The sequence below is a fragment of the Myodes glareolus genome, chromosome 23 (assembly GCF_982192425.1).
Source record: "Myodes glareolus chromosome 23, mMyoGla1.1, whole genome shotgun sequence".
Taxonomy (NCBI): Eukaryota; Metazoa; Chordata; class Mammalia; order Rodentia; family Cricetidae; genus Myodes; species Myodes glareolus.
The window spans coordinates 55,958,897-55,975,884 of NC_142048.1; the positions used below are offsets into that span (position 1 = coordinate 55,958,897).

General features: G+C 48.6%; 1 protein-coding gene across 7 annotated transcripts in view; it reads right to left on the minus strand.

The window, feature by feature from the left end:
• Positions 1 to 16,988, minus strand: part of Atp11a (ATPase phospholipid transporting 11A) — a 115,529-nt gene that overhangs the window by 30,037 nt on the left and 68,504 nt on the right. For all 7 annotated transcript variants that reach the window (XM_048456208.3, XM_085680636.2, XM_048456210.3 and 4 more), the window contains 9 exons: positions 16,848 to 16,898; positions 14,788 to 14,852; positions 14,123 to 14,204; positions 12,842 to 12,992; positions 11,778 to 11,975; positions 7,942 to 8,115; positions 6,456 to 6,625; positions 2,013 to 2,084; positions 1,446 to 1,519 (listed from right to left, as the gene is read on the minus strand). In XM_048456208.3, coding sequence (XP_048312165.3) covers positions 1,446 to 1,519; positions 2,013 to 2,084; positions 6,456 to 6,625; positions 7,942 to 8,115; positions 11,778 to 11,975; positions 12,842 to 12,992; positions 14,123 to 14,204; positions 14,788 to 14,852; positions 16,848 to 16,898 — 1,037 coding nt within the window. The remainder of the gene's footprint in view (positions 1 to 1,445; positions 1,520 to 2,012; positions 2,085 to 6,455; positions 6,626 to 7,941; positions 8,116 to 11,777; positions 11,976 to 12,841; positions 12,993 to 14,122; positions 14,205 to 14,787; positions 14,853 to 16,847; positions 16,899 to 16,988) is intronic.

Sequence of the window (16,988 nt, forward strand, 5' to 3'; positions counted from 1 at the left end):
CAACTGTCCAGGATGGGACTTCTGGGCTGAGGACTGCAATCAAATTGCAAGGCACAGCTATTTGACAGGTACCCACTTGACCTATTTCCAAACTGTAGCAAGTATCAATGTGGGGTGCAAATGGGGAAAACATGGGCAACAGAGACAAGACTGTTGTTCAGTCAGTGTCCCCTGAAAGGTGCAGGAGAGTGGTGAGGCCTCTCCGGAGACACAATCCACACCAGGCAGGAGGAATACTAGGCAGCTCCTGGTGTGGATGCTGTGGATGCTGTGGATACCTGGGCATCCAGGAAGGCATTCTGTGAGGGACCTGCGAAGGAGATGCCACTTCACGCCAGGATCCAGGAAGGGAAACACAGCTGGACAAGCAGCCTACGTGGCGAGGGGATGCAAACACAACACGGGGATATACCCACAGCATGTGCTGGTCAAAGGCCAGGAGATCAGTGGTTGCTGAACCTCTGACACCCGAGCTATGAGGCTGTAAGGAGGGCCTTGCGAATGCTGGGGGGCTCACATCCAGTGCAATGTGCGGGCAGGGAGAGCAGTGGGGAATATCTACTTCTGCTGGGATTCCTCCGAAGAGGGTGACAAGGGATTAACTCACAATGCCTTCTAGAAAAGATGCTGACAGGGAAGGACAGGCAGGGAGGAGGCAAGTGCCAGTCCACATGGAGATTAAATGCCAAGATCATACAGAATCACCAGGTCAAAGGGTCCCACTGCACCTACTCCTTCACCATCCCACACTTTAGCCACAAACCAGAATGTGCTGCTAGCAAAAAAGAGCCATTGTCATAGCGACCAGTCATCCAAGAAATCCACTGTAGTTAGTACTCTGAATTCTAGTACAGAAATATCTGCAAACTCATACTACGTGTCCTTAAATGCAGTCAAAAACATGAGCTGCTTTTTAGATGTGTGTGGAGCACAGTAGTAAGACATTCATAGATGAGACAGTGTCTGTAGGAGGCTTAGTTAGGATCCATTTCTTTCCAAAGTTGTTAGTATAGAAGAGATTACCTATACCTTTAGAACTGGAGAGGGGGAGATAGCTCAGGTGGTAAGGAATCTGCCTTGCAAGCATGATGACCTGGGTTCAATTCCCAGAACCCGTGCTTAAAAGGGCAGCATACACCTGCAATGTCAGCGCTGGAGAGGCAAGGACAGAAGGATTTCTAGGGCTCGCTGGCCAGTCAGTCTGTCCTAGTCAGCGAGAGACCCTGTCTAGGATCAAAAATCGAGGCGGGCAATGCCTGAGGAATGACAGCCCATGTTGTCTATGGTACACAGAAACACTCCAATCAATGTACACACACATACACATGCACCTGCACGTACATGTACAAATGTGGAATAGTTTTTACGTCCTAAACCCTTGAAGGTCCTAGAGAATTACCCACCAGAATAAAGCCGCCACCGTGTAACACTAGAAGAAATCTCACCTGTGGCAGATTTTACGATCACACTCATTCTTCTCCGCACAGAGTCGAAACTGAGGACTTCCAGCAATTCAAATCTGAAACAGAAAAGTGGGGCATTTATTCTCTGCTGCCAAGTAGGTGCTGAGTTTGAATGATTTCCAAATGATTGTACCAGCAGGAAGGGGGCGTTTTCACCTCTCCCTGTGCCCTGTCCACACTGTGTGGATGCCCCCTTGGATATTCTGGGCCTCAGAGGATGCCCAGCTCCAGCCCTGTGTTGGGATCAACGCTTAAGAGTGCTGACGGGTCAGTCCAGGCTATGACTCCGCCCAGAAGGGTCATAATATCTGTGTCTCATTTAGAGTATCGCTAGAGCCTACAACTCTCATGGCAAGTCTGACAATCTCTCCAGGAGATGGCTGGGGCTCCGGAGCTGGAGCCGCCACTGAGTTCAGGGCCCAGCTCAGACAGGGCCTCTGAAGCACCGCAGTGGCAGACTTGCCTCTCACACGGTCCTGGGCAGCTTACTTCAGAGATTAAGACTTAGTTCCTTCCCAGTGACACACATTCGTGCAGACAGCTCCTCACCTCTCGATGTCATTCTCCCTGTTCAGTATTTCCATGTAGTTGTCCTTCAGTCTCAGGTACGTGAAACCAAGCCTGCAGCAGGAAGAGAAGGCAAACCCGGGGCTGAATCTGAAATCCAGACAGGCCTCTTCCAGGGAGTCTTCACTTTGTACTGGGCCATCCTTCTTAAGGAAGCATTTTCATCAGGACAGGTTGCTGGGTGCTTTACAGAGCCAGGACACGGGATACAGATTTATTTACCACCTCAGAAAATGACCCAAGAGTTTGCGCCCTACACTGAGGAGGTGCACTCTGGGGATGCTGGTGGCTTGCGGAAAGCCAGCACCAGGTGTCTGGGGCTGCACTTCCTGCCTCTAACCACATTTCACTACTGGTGAGCAGGCTTCGGTAGAAATAGAAACTTCAGAGGCTATCTGCCACAGTGTGAACAGCCGCCAGAGTCCCGGGTGGAAACAACCCTAGTGCAAATGTCAAGGACTGTTGGTCGGGGAGACTTTGCCCCTCACGACATGATTAGTATGGCCACCATAGGAGAGGGCTCCTCACACACAGAGTAATTCTATCCTCCTGTCCTTTCTCCAAGCTGCCACCATTCTGGGCACAGCAAGAAACCCTCTGAGATGCTTGTGTTTTGACCCTGGACCTCTCAGCCCCCAAACTGAGAAATACATTCTGGGCTTTTTTTTAAAATAATTTAAAAAATTATAAGTTATGTAGCCCTTGGTCAACCTAGTTATCTGACAGGATGTAGGCCCATAGTTGGTGCGGGAGAATTATCTGTATTCTGTCAGTCATATTTTAATAAAACGCTGATTGGCCAGGCAGGCAGTATAGGCGGGAAAGCCAGACAGGAAGTAGGGGTGGAGCAAAGAGACTGGGAGAATTCTGGGAAGCAGAGAGGTTCCTCTGCCATTCCTGTGCAGACCACGGAAGAAGCAACATGTAAGCTGTCACACTGAGAAAGGTAATGAGCCCATGTGGCTAACGTAGATAAGAATAATGGGGTAACATAAGTTATAAGAGCTAATAAGTAGCCTGACCTAATGAGCCAATCAATTTATAACCTTATGGAGTCTTGTGCGTGATTTTTCCTTGGGACTTGCTGGCTTGTTGGGGTACTGGGTGGGACAGAAACCCCAACAAGCCAGCCCTCATACTACATATGGCGCCAACGTGTGGACAACTGTATCCACATAAAGCTTGAGACAGCTTGGGAAGTAATTCTAGAACAAAATAACAGCATTGCATGGTTTCTTGGTGGCAGCAATTTCTCGGGTCTGTTCTGCTTGCTAGAGGCAAGCAAATGCTCTCATCTAAGAGAGGCTTCCTAACTCAGCTTTAGCTGCAAAACTTTGTAGCTCCTTTAAGAGGTCCTGCCGCGAAACACTTAAATGGTATTGATGAAAAGCTGAACGCATGCTTTTCGGTTTTCAGTCGTAGCAGGAAAAACGCTGCGCTGTTTTAAAATGCCGGCTTTCTGGGCTGTCCTGCCAGGGCAATCTCTGACTCTTTCAGGCAGGCAGTCCGACTGAGTGTGGTCTGTGAGCAGAATGCTGCAGCTTGCTTGCTAGCAAGGACCTTGAAACGCCATAGAGTTGTGGCAGTAAACATAGCTCTGGCTGGTACCTCAGCCACGAGGATTTAGCCGTCAAAGCCACTGCTCTCCATATTGCTTAGTAAATTAAAGGCTCATGTGGTCAGAAAAAGAGAGATATACAGTAAAGAGAGATTCAAAGAGGAAGAAAACCTCTAAATATTTTACAGTGTGTTAAAAATATATGCAGGCTAAAAGTTAAAGTTCTTAATGTAAAAAAAAGGAAGAAAGAGAATAGTTGGGTGTGGTGGTACACACCTTAAATCCCAATGCCTGGGAGGCAGAGGCATATTGACCTCTGTGACTTCAAGGGACAGAGGTAGAGATTGACCTCTGTGACTTCAAGGTGTGGTAGTGCACACCTTTAATCCCAATGCCTGGGAGGCAGGGACAGACAGATCTCTGTGAGTTCAAGGTGTGGTAGCATACACCTTTAATCCCAGCACTGGGGAGGCAGAGACAGGAGGATCTCTGAGTTCAAGGACAGCCTGGTCTACAGAGTTATTCCAGGACAAAGATATACAGAGAGCCTGTCTCAAAAAGTAAAAGTAAAAATAAAAGAAATAGAAGTAAAATAAAGCTGCATAAAGATGGAAAATACACAGAGAATCTTGATACTGTGTGTTATGCTCTCTTTTAATTGTTTGAATGCTGAGGAAGGAGCAACAGTCACCAAAAGACATTTGTTTATAAATGCTGCTGAACTAACCCAAGATAGACATTTTGAAAATACCTTGGCTTCAAAACTGAAGTCAAAAGGTATGTTACTTTGGAGAAGAGATTCTGCTTTTGTTTCCACAGAAAATGAGAGGCTATGGATTTATTCAGAGTTAAGAAAAATCATCTTTGACCAAGGGAGGCCACCTGAGAAATCGACAGGAACAGATGGCCCAGATGACAGAGTTCTACATCCAGAACTGATTCAAGACTGCTGCCTGAGATGATCAAGACTCCCAGGATACTTCAGTCAGGACTTGACTATAACTCTAAATTTTCTTTAGGTCCCCTTAAGACTATCAGCGCCCCCAACCAGCAGGAAGTAGCCTGAAATACTACGCCCACATTCCCAACAAATGGATTATGGGTATTTTTCCTTTGTTTAAAAAAAAAAGAGAGGGAAATGGTGCGGGAGAATTATCTGTATTCTGTCAATCATATTTTAATAAAACGCTGATTGGCCAGGCAGGCAGTATAGGCGGGAAAGCCAGACAGGAAGTAGGGGTGGAGCAAAGAGACTGGGAGAATTCTGGGAAGCAGAGAGGTTCCTCTGCCATTCCTGTGCAGACCACGGAAGAAGCAACATGTAAGCTGTCACACTGAGAAAGGTAATGAGCCCATGTGGCTAACGTAGATAAGAATAATGGGGTAACATAAGTTATAAGAGCTAATAAGTAGCCTGACCTAATGAGCCAATCAATTTATAACCTTATGGAGTCTTGTGCGTGATTTTTCCTTGGGACTTGCTGGCTTGTTGGGGTACTGGGTGGGACAGAAACCCCAACAAGCCAGCCCTCATACTACACATAGTGGTTATTTGCAGTGATGTTGGCCCATGCTCCCTCTACTGTAAAAAATGAACACCTCTAGCTATGAGGCCATGAGAATAAAGGTCTGACCTTGAGTAGCTTTAACAAAAGATAGGTGCTAGACCATCCGGCACCAACACCATAGCAGGGACAGAACACACTAGCCCATCCGGCACCAACTGCCATAGCAGTGAGGGGCTGGGCATGCGGGCGATGGCGGCCACCTGCTCATCGGGCGACGGCGGCCACCTGCTCAGTGGGCGATGGCGGCCACGATGATGGCCACCTCCTCAGCGGGCGCTGCCCTCGGCTTAGAGAAAGACCCCTGGGAGGAGAGGAGCTCATGGACGGCGGGGCAGCCTGACCTGATGTTCCTACCTGCAGCAATCACGGCTTCCCCTTATAAATCAATGGTCCTCGACTTTCCCAATACAGTTCTTCATGTTGTGGTGACCCCAACCATAAAATTATCTCATTGTTACTTCAAAACTGTAATTTTGCTACTGCTATGGATCATAATGTAAACGTCTGCTTTGTGACCCCCAAAGGGGTTGTGATCCAGTGGTTGAGAACTATTGCTATGAATGCTTCTAAAACCAGCCTCAAGGGCCTTAGGTAGTGGTGTGTGTGTGCATGCGTGTGTGTGTACTGGGGTGGCCTGCACGCCAACTAAGGGCACTATCATTCACACATCTTTGCCACTACCTAAACTTTACAGGAAAAGCGGATTTGCTTAGTCACAAGCCAGCTCACTACTCTGAAAGGCGAGAGGCATGAAAATGTTCTGTGTTCTCAGTCTCTGAAGGCTGCACACATTTGTTAGTGGCAGCACTGGGAGTTTACTGTTCCCTAAGAACTGTGAGCTGAGAAGGTTAGTGATATCCCTGACCTGAAAATGTGTCACACATCTGGAGTGTTTTTCTGGATGTCTGTGTTTCATGCCACATCTCACACAGTAGAAAAAAACTACAGGAAGACCCCCTAGTCAGTGTAAAAGTCCCAGGTGGAAAGACCCAACACAAGAAAGAAGAGTGGCAGGTAGAGATTGTATCTAGCTGCTAGCTCTTCAGGTCAGGCCACAGGGGCAGCTGCAGATAGTCGGCCTTGGTGCCTTGGCATCTTAGGATCAAAGAGAAGGCCTGGGGACGGGCTCTGTCTAGACAGCTATACGCACAGAAAACAAGGGCTTATGTTGCTGACAGGAAAGCTATCTCCACAAATAATGCAAGGGCCCTGAGGTCACAATACAGAATTTTCTAGAATGACTCACGAGTTGGGTTGCAGACCCATTACCAACACTCTGAGACCGGCCGTTCGACTCACCTCTGCACACCTTCAACCAGGGCAACCTCATCAGGCGAGGACGATATATACACACAGGACTTTGAGTCTGGAGATTTCTGGGGACCATCGACATCGTCCCCAGGATCGTCATCCTTCACCTGGACGGTGTGGCACAGGCAGAGAGCCCTGAAAAACAGCTCCTCCCGCTCCTGTGGAGACAGTCAGGGAAACTGTAACACCTCTGCCTGTGATGGGGAAAATGTGAAAGAGACAGCAGATTGGACAGACCCACAAAGCAGAGGTTAAGACCTCCTGGGGGGGTGTGGGGATTGTCATTAGCTTGTCTCAGTGGTTACAAAAGAGAAGCACGTGTGACTCCTTCATGCTCCAGAGTTTCCATGGCAACTCATATAAGTATTAACAGGCAATGAAGACTGAAAGAAGGGGTTTTGCTCATAATGACACTCCCAGGAAGCAGGACTGCATGGCTATAAACACACTCAGGAACGGCCATGTCCTGTGGAGAAAATGTCACCTATGTAGTTGGCACGCTCATTCCTGGACACCCTACTCTCCAGTTCCCGGCCACAGCGCCTGTGTGTCAGTGGCAGTCCGCTACTGGCAAAGAGCGCTGCACTTCGCATGACGTAATCTCCAGCTGTGTGCCTGCGGCCGGAAGTTCAGTTCTAACACAGTCCTGGAAGCAGATGCTAGGAGCCCCATGCTGAGCTGACCCAGATCTGAGTTCAGCCTCCTCAGTGATGACTACACCCCGTAGTCAAAGATTCCTGAGGTCCTCGGTAGCTGGGCAGCACAGTAGCCAATGATATGCTTCCCTGACAACCAATGTGGTGGGTGGGATTTGGGGTCGGTTTGGGAGGGTGTGGAGCTATGGCAGATCTCAAGATGGCCACAGGGCATCTACTCCTTCCTCTTTGTGAGAAAATGGTATCAACTGGAGCTCGCATTGAAGGAGTTCTGACTGTGAACTGCTCATCTGTCATTAACAGGCCACTTCTGGCTCTCTGTGTTCTGCAGTCATGATTTACCCTTTAGTTACCAAACAACTGGTGCTGGAATTTGAACCTTGACTGGGGACACTAAGACCCGAGGCCATGGCACTCTGGTGTGTGTATGCATGTGTGTGAGCACAAGTGCATCATATACACATATGCATCTATGTGCATGTAAATACACATGTGTGTCTAGGTGTGGGTGCACACATTTGTTATGCACACGCAAGCTGCACACATCTAAACTGTATATTCACACTAGTCTCAAAATACTGCCTGTCCCACTTGTGCTGTGTTTTCTTCCTTCCTCCCAGGTCAATTCTATCGGAGGAACCACTGTCAAGACCTCCTGCCTTTTGGAAGGGAACACACCGTGGTAGATTCCAACCATGACCTCACTGAAGTCCTACAGTGATTACTGACTTTGTCATACTGCCCACATGATGGGGCAGCTTGTGTGTGAGAGAACCCCACCTACTCACATCCCTACACCCCCAGGGCCTGCAACCTACCCTTCCACTGACACCTGGGGAAGAATCAATCATATCGATGCCAGAAGAGTCGGGAAGGACCTGCCCATTGCAGATGACATGAGGTACGTAGACGTGGCCCTCGATGCAGCACTCCTTGAAGGCCATGTTGTTCTCCGTAAGGGTGCCCGTCTTGTCTGTGAAGATGTACTCCACCTGAGGGTACCACACACTCAAGGTAAGACACATGTAGGCAGGTGACAATTCTTAGCCCAAGTCTATTACAATCCTAGTGGGACAGGAACTTCTGAGAGTCTGTCCAGATAGATTCACTATCACGTGTGAGTACCCACAGCACCCCCTTTCACCCACACAGGTGCAATTTCGGGAGAAGAGGCGCTCCCCTCCTCACACTGGTGACAAAGACAAGACAGAACACAATGTGGCCTTGCAGAACTTGGCCTCCAGGGAGCCAGGGCTCCATGTGTCTGTGCAGCGCAGGATGAGGGGAGCCCTGTCTCTCCTTTAGCAGGACGGCACAGATGAGAGAAGGAAGAACTTTCTCTATGGGGCTGAGAGGTTGAGGCTCCCAGGATGGGAAAAGGTTTAGAAGACAGAATACATGCGAGGAAAAGGGCAGGTATCTGTGAATTTGAGGTCAGCCTGGTTTACAGAGCTACTTTTAGGAAAGTAAGAGCTGTTATACAGAGAAATCCTCTCTTGAAAAACAAAGACAACAAACAAAACAAAACAATTATATGTATGTATGAGTGTTTGTGTATGGGTACACACACATGAGTTCAGATGCCTGTCGAAGCCAGAAGAGCGTGTTGGATCCCTGGGAGCTGGAATTATAAGTGGCTGGGTGCTGCCCTACAAGGGGACTGGTAACCAAACTTGGGACTCCTGAAAATGCAGTAAGTGTTCTAACTGTTGAGCCATCTCTCCAGTCAAAACACAGACACAAATCTCACTATTTCTGTTGGCTGGAGACACCAAGGAAGCATGGCTATTACTATTTTAGATAGGTCTGAGAGAGTCTTTAATCCAGGGGTCTGACATTAATGTTAGACTCCGGTGTTATGTGTTTGAGCTCATACCCTTCAACTTTACTGAATTTATTAGTTCTTTTTTTAATTAATTAATTTTTTTAAAAAAGAAAACAAACTATCTTTTTTCATAATACATACTAATCCAAGTTGTCCCTCCCTCCCCCACCCACTCCTCAGAGAGGGTAAGGCACATGGCTTTGGAGAAGGTTCAAGGCCCTCCCTACTATATCTAAGCTGAGCAAGGTGTCCATCCAAAGAGAATAGATTCCAAAAAAGCCAGTACAAGCAGTAGGGATAAATCCTGGTACCACTGGAAGAATTCTAATAGTTTCTTGTTGGTCTTCAGGGTTTTCTACAGCTCTGCAAACAGGAGTGATTTAACTTTCTTTTTCCCTGTTTGTGCGTCTGCTCTCACCTCCTACTCTCCTGCGGCACCATTCTGAGGAGCTGAGGAAGAGCTGGAGTCCTCTGCTGCTCCTGATCTTGCCGCCAAACCAAGAGGAAGTTTGATATTTCTTGATGGAGTGTAACGCTGGCTATAGGGCTGCTATTCATGACCTGTGTTGTGCTAGGATACGCCTTCTCCTCCTAACCTGCCAGGAAACTCCACACCCTCTGTGTCTGTGGATGGTTGCCTGGTCTGTACGCTTCTGTGACGTGGTGTGGACACTGACTGATGATCTGCTCGCGACGGCCCATCCCCCCACTGGATCGTGTCAAGTGGTCATTCTGGTGCTGTTGCTGTTTGCATCTGTGTCCATTGAGGACACTGGTGATCAAAGGCATGAGCTGCCCTGCTAGGCACAGACTGTTCACTCAACCACCTGTAGCACATGACACAGGCAGAGACCGCAGAGAGCAGTGACTCCACACCTGACTCCTAAGGATGCTGGGAAAGCCTTTCCAGCCTCAGTTCCTCCTCCATATGACAGGGACGGGAGGGTCACACAGAAAATGTGCAAAGCCCCTGAATGAGGTCTACTTGGAAGGCAGTCATTTCTGCTTCAGACACAGACATTGGCTGGTAGGCAGGTCTGTTTCACAGACAGAACTGCCATCTTGCGCTGCTGTGTACAGGGAGGCACTGATTTGGGGAGGCTGACTGGTCCTGACCCCAGTGGCCCAGCCCACTGAACACAGGCTGCAGCCTGCCTTGCTCAGGACAGGAAAGTTGAATTCTGTGGTGGACTCCAGGTTGGGAGACGTCCTGTCCCAGGGCATCCCTGGACACGGCCCTAACTGACTTCTAAAGAACAGACCAATGCGTTATGCAGGAGGTGGGCATGAAACACCCTGGAGGAACACATCAGAAAGCTGGAACTCTGACACGCAGTGTCCTCTGCAGTAACAAAGGCTTTCCCCAAGGTAGGTGGGGACATGTGCCTGTCAGTCTAGACTGTTTACATGGTATTGCTAGGTAACTGCAAGGTAGATCCAATTCAAATGGATTATTTATTTAATGAATTGCCACTTGCCAAATGGCCCTTCCAGTGACATAAGGATGGGAAAGTATAGGTACCCAGGTTTCTTCCCCTTTTGTTCTTGGCGATTTGCAGGGGCTGTTTGACCTCTGGCTCCCTGGCTTTTCTGTTATTGCACCGGCCTGAGGGTTTAGCTTAGAAAGAACTTGGCTCTCTTTTGTTATGGCAATTCCACCTGTAAACAAGGTTCCAGCCCTATATGCCTGCCCTATACGCCTGCCATGCCTGCCTCCCACAGCTGCTCCTGGCCTTAGGAGCCTGTCATCCTCTTCCACTGCTCCTGATGGAAGGGGGCTTTGCCCTTTTGCCCCCTTGCCCCCTAGTATATATACCCGACTTGAGTTTAATAAAGTTGCCATTTACTCTTTGGTGAATGAGCAGGTCTCTTGCTGTCTGTGTGCTTCAACCCTTAGGATATTCATCCATTCTTGTGGGCTTGGTTCGGGAAAGCGCGCGCCTGTTCCAAGGTCTGGGTATTCACAGAAAAGTGCGGTGGGCAACAGGAAAGGTCAGAGACCCCCCGTGAGGCTGGATGAGATGGAAGGAACCAGTCTTTCCTATGCAGCAACACTGAGGCCTGAGGCCTGCAGTCAGCAGATTGAGTGGTGCCAGCCTTCTCTTCCTCTGCAGGACCCTGGTGACCTCATAGAGAGCACAGGCAACAGCTGTGGTGTGCACCAGCGCTGTCCTCACAAGGGGAGGCCCCTGGACGGCTGTCCCAGATGCTGAGACTGCTGGCTCACATCTGCTGTCTCATCTGCACTGCTCTGGAAAGGCAGATCTCTGCTGCTCGTCATAGCACAGACCACACAGGACACCCTGATTTTCAGCTAAAGACCACGGTTCTGCAGACCACGCATTCATTAACTCTACAGCACACCGCCCCAGGAAACTGCCCTAAGCTTCTGTTTGCTCCTCTTGCTTGCTGTGAGGTGAAATGTCATATATAAAATGAAGGGATGCCTCACGGAAGTGCTGTGAGAGTGGCCTTTCACCAGGCTCTGCATTCTTTCAGCTACAAAGCCCAGGATAAGTAAGCAAGGACTGTGCTTACTCCTCTCGGCTAGGGCAGTCATCACTTTTTCACATTATAAAGTTAAAAGAATCTTATTGACTGTTATTATGTAAACTAAGTTTAAAAAGATACACTCAGGAAAAACAAAACCACTGTCAGTGTATTTCCACTGTTGCCCTTAACTGATTTTCACCATTGCAGCATATCTGCAGGCTGAGTGCAAGACCTGCATGAACTGCCAGTAATCAAGGAGAGCCCAGGCCACTAGGGCATAGTCAATTAGCCTTAGTAGGGCTAAGAAAGCAGGCAGAGTCTCTAGAGGATACCTACCTGTCCCAACTCCTCGTTTAGATCAGACGTGTTAACCAGAGGCCCTTCCCCCATCTCCTCATCAAACATGTCTTCATCCCAGGTGATGAAGTAGGAGCCAAGGAACTTCTGCATCTCCACTGTGACATACATGGACACCGGGATGATGTAGTTGAAGAGGACCATGAAGGCCAGGAAATCAGTGAAGGCCCTGAGAAACTGAGAGCATTGACTGCGTAAGAAAGCGGTAGGTCACACGGAGAGGACAGGAAACCTCAGATTGTCAGCTCCTACCCCAGTCAGATAAGCACAAGTACTTTCACCCGCAGACAAAGACCCACTGGGAACTTCTGTCTGTCATGTCTTGCTGAGGCCAAGAGTAGAATTAGATGTCTGGTGGAGAGATAGGGAGGGACAGGGACAGAAGCTCACGCTAACCACACCAGCAGGGATGTGGAGAGGTCATACTAAGTAGGGCCCAACGGGAATGCCACTTTTGAGTACTCATGATGCCCCTCTGTAACTAACAATCCTCAAACTTAGGACGAGATGGGACCTTGCTATATAGTGACTCCTCCTTTCTCAGGGATTACAGGCATGCCCCGCCACACTCAGCTCTGGGGGACTTCTCTGTATAGTTTATTCCTCTTTGACGCTATTAGGGAGAGGCAATGTGTCAGCTGGAACACAACATCATGCAGGGTCTGTGCTTGCATGCAGGGCTACATTTGCACCAGCCTTGACGTGATGTCAAGGCACATGGCTCTGCTCTGAGGTCAGAGCCTTTTGTTCCAAAGTTACCACAAAAAGCAGCATTCATCTCAACAATGTGCTGAGTTTTGAAAATACCAAAATGATTTTGGTCCTTTACACATTTCTTTCCAGGCTTGTTCATTCTGGTACCCAAGGACAGCAGGCAGCTCCCACCTGCCTACACCAGGTGCCAGTGATGCTCTCTGTCCTAAGCTGGGGCAAGGTTCCATTCTGCCTGAAGCAAATCTGCCTTTGTAGTTTCCTGGTGCCATCTTTTTTTGTGGCAATGGTCTAAGGGCTACCTCCCCCACACAAGGGAAGTGCTTTCATACCAGATTCCTCTGACGCTCGGACTCAGTCTTCTGGTTGTACCATGGCTCATCTCGGAAGGGCTCACTCTGCCACACATACTTCAACACTGTGTTGATCAGGGCCTTGCTCACCAGGATGCAGAGGTACACGATCAGGAATGTATTCATTGACCTATAGCGAAACAGCCCAGCCTTCAGATGTCCTTCCTCACCATGAAGGGACAGCACAGGGCACTCAGCAATGCGCCCTGGAGGGCACTGTCCAGCCTGACCCAGTAAGATAAAATTCCAACTTGTTCACAGCCACCTTTGCCAATGCTCAGGATGTAGGACCAGAACCATGGGAAGAGAGGGAAAGATACATACTGCCACATGGCTGATGAACCTCTCTGAACCATGGGAACTCCTGCTCACAAAAAAGGGACAACCAGAGTCAGCTTAGAGCTTGGTGATTCTCACTCTAGGGTGAGCAAGAAGTGAGTACCAGAGAAGTGCATGATGCTGGAACATGGCTGTACTGAATCAAGGAGAGGCAGATTTGGGGTGAGGCTTTGTTTTCACGGTCTTCTCTTGAAGCCCATGTATCACACCCAGATGTCTGCAAGCAGAGCATCCTAACTGATAAAAAGCCCATCTCCATTCTTACACTTAACACAGCCACAGACAGGCCCAGGGATGGCATCCCTAGAGTCCCTGCCAGTATCCTACTCCTGGTAATTAACTAGCTCCTGCTGCTTCACTCTGTGACATGGAGGCCATCCACACCAAGCAAGGGGCAGAGATGACAAAACCTCAGACTCTCTCCTAAGTTTAATCTCATCGTAGCAGTTGTCAGGGCTTTACTGTCTAATGGAAAATATTCACTCTGCTCACAGTGACGTCAGTAAACCACATCAGGACACACTTGGTTCCTATCAAGTCCCTGGGATGGAAGGGGCTGAGTATGACCCTCATTTTGAAGTCTGCCTGAATCAATGACTGGAGATATGAGGCATCTGTGATTGATCTAAAATTAGAACCTGGGGGAAAGACTTACAGATAGCGTGTTAGCAGAGAAAGGGGTGAGGCCATTTATCTCACTGGGAGGAAAGCAAGAAAATCTCCTGGGTAATGGACTCTGTGGTTAGCAGCTCCAGTCCCTGCAGAAGTGGGCCCCTAGGACACTGTGGGTCCCACAAGGGCGCTCTGGGTCCCTGGAGGATGCTGTGGGTCCCCCAAGGATGCTGTGAGTCCCGCAAGGGCACTACTGCATCTACGGGGACCAGTGATGGCTAGAAGGTAGCAGCAGGGGAGTGACCTTACTTTTCCACAGCAGATCTCTTTTGGGACTTGGACTGATAGTTCAGAGCCATCTTGGTCTCCATGCCTGTGTAGATAGCCACACCTGGAAGCAGAAGAGTCTGTGAGATGCCCATGCTCTGGAGAAAAGGATGCTCACACAACAGGTCACATCTCCAACTTAACCAGGAAGTGAGCTTCCCAAGGAAGCTGGATTCTTCACACTCAGGAGTTCCTGTATAGGATCCAATCTTCACATTATATTCTTCAGTCCAAATACTAATATATTGGGTGATTGGGCAGCAGGGTACAGTGTATATTTCAAAAGTTATTTCAGTCAATTAAAACAGAAAACAGTGTATTATCAATGGGAGGTATTAACAGTGACAAGCAGATTTAGAGAAACTTTCCTTCATTACAATGCTTGCTGAATATCTTCCTGGATAGAGCTTCATGTTCCTGAGTCATGAACTGAGGAGGTCCTTAACAAGCAAGTCATGATCTTCACTGTCATGGCTCATGGGTTCAGATTATACCACAACACTCATCTCTTAGCAGGTCACCCCGCACCACGTCTGTAGTACGTTAAGGCATCTAGTGGTCTCTCAGGGTGATGTAGAGTTTAGTTTGCTAAGCGTGTCCTAGATTTTAGAAATGATTACCAGTGGTTGGCAAATTAAAATATTTACCAAAGATCTTCTCTGTGTTTTTGAGTGTGGCGCCTCTGAGAAGCAGGTTTTCTGATCCTAACGGCCTGGAAGATAAGGAGACCAGAAGTGGTGGGATGCAAGACTGAAAATCAGTTCAATAATCCTAAGAGGAAGCGGTGTAAGTGTGTATTTGCTCACACTGAGATTACCAGAGTCTACCTGCATAGGACTCCTCTGAGGGCAAGACATTGCCTGTTGGATTGTTTTTAGTCCCGTTTTCCTGGCCTGGTGCTTCACAGTGGCATTTGAGAGGCCTCAAGGAAGCAGGACACCTCACCCTCAAATAACCAGGAGCCCGAATGCTTCAGTGACATTTCCACAGAAGCCACAGGCAGAGTCTTCAGATAGTGCCCCTATCTGCTCCACCAGCAACACCTAGATGTGAGAATGGTACCCAGACCAACTACAAGAGATCTGAGGGCAGGGCCAGCAGCCCTCTCCCAACACAGCTCTAGTGTGAGGGCTGCTGGGCTGCGGGGCCTCAAGATGTTCTGAAAAGGCTAAAACCTTGAGTTTCACGCCTCCTTCAGCTGCTTCTCCCATTCTTAGGACTAGGAGACGCCTCCTTAGTGTAAGCACATTTTCGAGTGTGAACGGAGGCTGGGCCTCTGGGGCCTCTCTGTGATGGAAGTTCAGACGCAAAAATTATCCACAGATAGTAGCTGTGAGCCTGTCTTCTAAGCAGTGAGGGGAATTCAAAGCAGCTGAACTAAATGTGTGAATCCTACTGCTGCTTCCTAGTAATTCCAGTGGATCAGAGAAAAGGGCATCCCAGTGTGTCAGAGAAGAGCCCGTTTGCCTTTAATTTACTCACTTACTTATCTGTCCTTTAGGACAGAAATGAACACACAGAATATTACACCCTTAGTGGGGCCATTGTGTTTGGCCAACGTGGTTCAGACTGTGCCTGGAAGACGCCAGGGAGGGAGGGGCTGTAAGCTACTCAGGCACCTCCCTGAGGTGGTCGGCAGGCAACAGGCAGGTCCTTTGGTCTGACAGTCATTGACAACAGCTCCCCGGCTGCGGGGGGCTGTCGGCTTCTATTAGTAACTTGCTTACAATTCATGTTATAAACGTTAATTAAAACAAATGGCCTCACCTTAAATGGTCTCAGACAGCTCTAAATATAATGTACTTGACAAAATACTTTGCTTCTAGAGTGGATAGACTGAAGAAGAAATATAACTGAATGGGGAACCAACAAAAGCAAACATTTTCTCCCTGTTTATATTATTTCCAATATTTAACAAACAAACAGCCCTGATGTCGAAAGACTGAGCTAAAGCTAGTATTAAAACACAAAGTGGATTAGGACCACGGTCTCCAGCTTGGGGCCACAGCTTCACCTCAGTGTGAAGCTCAGGGTCCATAGCACTTGCCCCCTCAGTTTCATTGATGGTCATGAGAACCTCATTTGCTCTTTCATCCTAAACAAAATCAGCTCTCCACACTGTCTAGTTTCCAAAGCAATAAAAAACTCCTCTTTGAGAACTAAAGTTCTGCTTCCACCCTCCTCTGAGGAAATGCCCTACTAACCTCCTCACAGATGGTGACCACAACGCCAGGACAAGGGCCTGAATGGTGGCACCAGACTGTGATCCAGCTATCCAGGGGGCTGAGGCAGGAGGATCCAGTGTTCAAGGCCTTTCTAGCTCGTAGCAAGAGACGGTCTCAAATATAAGTAACACAAACAAAAAAAACCCCTACTAAAACACATGCCAAGAAGTGCACAGGCTGTCCCTTAGAGCAGCTGTTCACGGAGTGTCCCACGAGAGATAGGTACGGAGACTCCGGTGATGGCTTACTGTGTGGGGAACTGTGACTGGTGTGTAAAATGAATAAATAAAAAAACCATCCATGGGCTTCACGGCATCGACAGGCGCAGACAGAACCCCAGAGTCAACATGGGAGAGGGGATCTGTTGATGAGACAGGACCCCGCCTTCTAAACAGGTGACGTGGAAGAACTCATCAAAGAACGGACACCTAACTAACATAACAACAAAGAGGATAAAGGCCTGGACTCCCAAGAAAACTCACCTCACCACAGGGTCGTTCAGGTCGTTGTAAACATTGATGCGCCCCACAAACCTGGCAACAGAAAAGCTCACGTCGTTACTCACAGGACCAGTGGGGCCCCCAGAATGAGCCACAGCTAGCTCGTCCTGCTCTGCAGCCGGC